General features: G+C 32.4%; 1 protein-coding gene across 1 annotated transcript; it reads right to left on the bottom strand.

The window, feature by feature from the left end:
* Window positions 1–1,865: 1,865 nt before the first annotated feature.
* On the bottom strand, window positions 1,866–2,669 carry LOC119665048 (60S ribosomal protein L18; the record flags this gene model as incomplete). The annotated part of the gene is made up of 2 exons (XM_038074371.1): window positions 1,866–2,456; window positions 2,592–2,669. Coding segments are annotated over 2 exons (555 nt in total), but the record flags the coding sequence as incomplete, so codon positions are not given.
* Between the last annotated feature and the right edge of the window lie 6 nt (window positions 2,670–2,675).

Here is a 2,675-nt window from a genome sequence, read left to right as displayed (position 1 = left end):
TAATGTTTTTAAGCAAATTAGAACATAAACACAGAATAGTTCAATATTAAATCAGGTAATGGAAGTACGTTTTTATCATGGCTCGTGACACGTATACTTTGAAGTTTAAAGAAGCAAGAATTGAAAAATATTTAAATGGCAGTGCTCAAATGAAATAGCCAAAATATTTAAAATTAATTAGTTTATTGTTTCGCAGCTTATAAAAAAATATAATTTGACAAAATACCGTTAAAACTGTTTATTTGGGTGAAGCCTCTCTTAAGATTACTTGTAGAATTGATCGAAACATCATAAGAATTACAAAAAAAACAACCATTCGTGTCGTTGAAAAAGGTCGCAGCCGAGCTTAAACAAGGCGTTGACTCTAGTACTGTACGCAGGCTTACTCTTGAAGCCGGTTTCAAAAGTTACAGACCAGTCAAAAAACCAATGTTGACTAAAAAGCATTAGCAAAAGAGGTAGATTTTTGTTTTGCTTTTTAATTAATATTAATATACTTCATTTAGATCAAATTTCGCGTGGAATCACTTAAATTAGACTCTTACTAAATGGAAAATAATTTTTTTCAGCAATAAATCAAAATTTAACATCTTTAATTCTGATGGGATGTGCACAGTACGTCGCGAAAAAGAAAAACGTTTGTATTCGCGTAACTGCCAAGCGACTGTGAAGCATGGGCGTGGGTCACTAATAATTTGAGTGTTCTTTTCAGGATTTAGACTAAGATCTTTTTATGAAATTCATCAAATAATAGCCCAACATGTGTACAAAAAAATTTTAGAAAGCCATATGGTACCCCATGGCGGATGAGAAATGTCACTCCGACGGGTACATCAGTACGATAACGACCCAAAACACACCATAAAGCTGATAAGAGAATGGATTTTGAAAAATGGAATTCCAATTTTAGATTAGCCAGCCCAAACACCTGATTTTAATTCAATTGAGAACATTTTGGTATTCTCAAACGTCGCTTTGGGGGTCGAAAAGTTTCCAAATGTTTGAGGTCATGAAAGATGAATGGTGTAAAATTCCAAATAATTTTATTAACAATTTAATATCACCTATGACCCGTAGAAGTGCCCAAGTAATAAAAAGCAAAGGACTTTATACAAAATTTAGAAAAATAATACATAAATTTAATATAATAAATAAAGTTGCTATTGTTCTGCACAGCCGCATTTCGCAATATCTCATTATTTTTGTGAATTATTTAACCCGTTATTTAGAATTGTAGATTTTGTTGTTTTTTTATAATAGCTAATACAATAACAAATAAAACTGTGTATTTAAGTTTTTGAATGAAAAGTAAAAAGTAGACAAAAAACTTATTTATTTGATGGGCAAATTTTGGTTGCTTTTGTTATGCACAACACTGTATATCTCCAATGGACTATATCTCCTAATTAATCATTTTTTAAAATTAAATTTTCTTTTATAAAACTTCTCATCCTTTAAAGCAATCTTCCTTTGTCTTGAAATTAAATAAGTTTATTATACTTCAACAACAATGGTTTCACAACCTTTTTTTTTGCAGGATTTTCATGAACCGCATTTTTAGCTTTTTTGACACCTTCAGGTGACGCTAATGTCCATTCAGTTCACTAGTCCACAAAAAGTCTCTTAAAGCTCTTATATGTTTAGATAAGGTGTTATTATACATTCTACTACACATAAAACCTTCACAATTCACATCTAAACACCCGAACGATCCTCTGTATTGTTGTGTTCAGAATTAATTTCCATTTCGGTTAGAACCGAATTTTCATTTAATTTTTAATATTAAAAAAGCACTTATTTCTTGGTTTAAAATTCCATTATTTTCAGAAATATGAAAATTAAATTATTTAATAATTAACTACAACACTTTTTGGAACTAAAAAAAAGCTTTCATTTTATTCAAGATGTTTGTTGTCTTGCACTTAAAAATTTTTTTTCAATGCGTTTAAATAATGATCGCCAATCTTCTATAAATAAGTTTACTTCTTGTAACCACAGCTTGAACGACGTCCACGGGCACGTTCAAATTTACGTCCCTTTGATCGTACGTATGGGCGAGTGTGTGAATGTGGCACACCAGGTGCTTTACCGAAATGTTTATGTGCAGTGCGTGCCGTACGTTTTCCTTGCAACAACAAAGTATTCTTGCCTGTGGGTGCTTTCAAAGCCAATTGATCGAAAGTCAATACTTCACCTCCGGCTTTTAAGATACGTTCACGTGCTTTCTGTGTAACATGTAAAGCACATACTGTCATCTTTGGTACAACAAGAAGACGAGCATCGTCAGTGATAGTACCAACAACAACTACGGTTGATTCAGGTTGTTTGGCCTTCTTGACGAAGCGAGTGACACGTTGTAAAGACATTGGTGGCCTGTTAATTCTGCTCATAAACAAACGCTTTAGAATGATGCGATTGAATTTCTTGTTAGTGCGGCGTTGCAAGAAACGGTACAACTAAAACAAAGAAGAAAAAAAAACATTTCATTTCATTGTAAACAATTTACGAGCATTTGGATCTATGCTTAGAACAGTGATAAGCATATACCCAAATTATTGCTCCAAAGTATTAGATGATTTTATTATTCTTACCTTAACAAGCAGACGTAGGTATACATCCTGGGACTTTGGTTCAGTCCGACGAACCTTACGATCGTATTTATGGCAAATATCAAT

This window comes from Teleopsis dalmanni, unplaced genomic scaffold (genome assembly GCF_002237135.1).
Source record: "Teleopsis dalmanni isolate 2A unplaced genomic scaffold, ASM223713v2 unscaffolded_contig_3312, whole genome shotgun sequence".
NCBI classification, from domain to species: Eukaryota; Metazoa; Arthropoda; class Insecta; order Diptera; family Diopsidae; genus Teleopsis; species Teleopsis dalmanni.
Note: the sequence above shows the minus strand (reverse complement) of the source record. Positions and strands in the feature narration are given on the sequence as shown.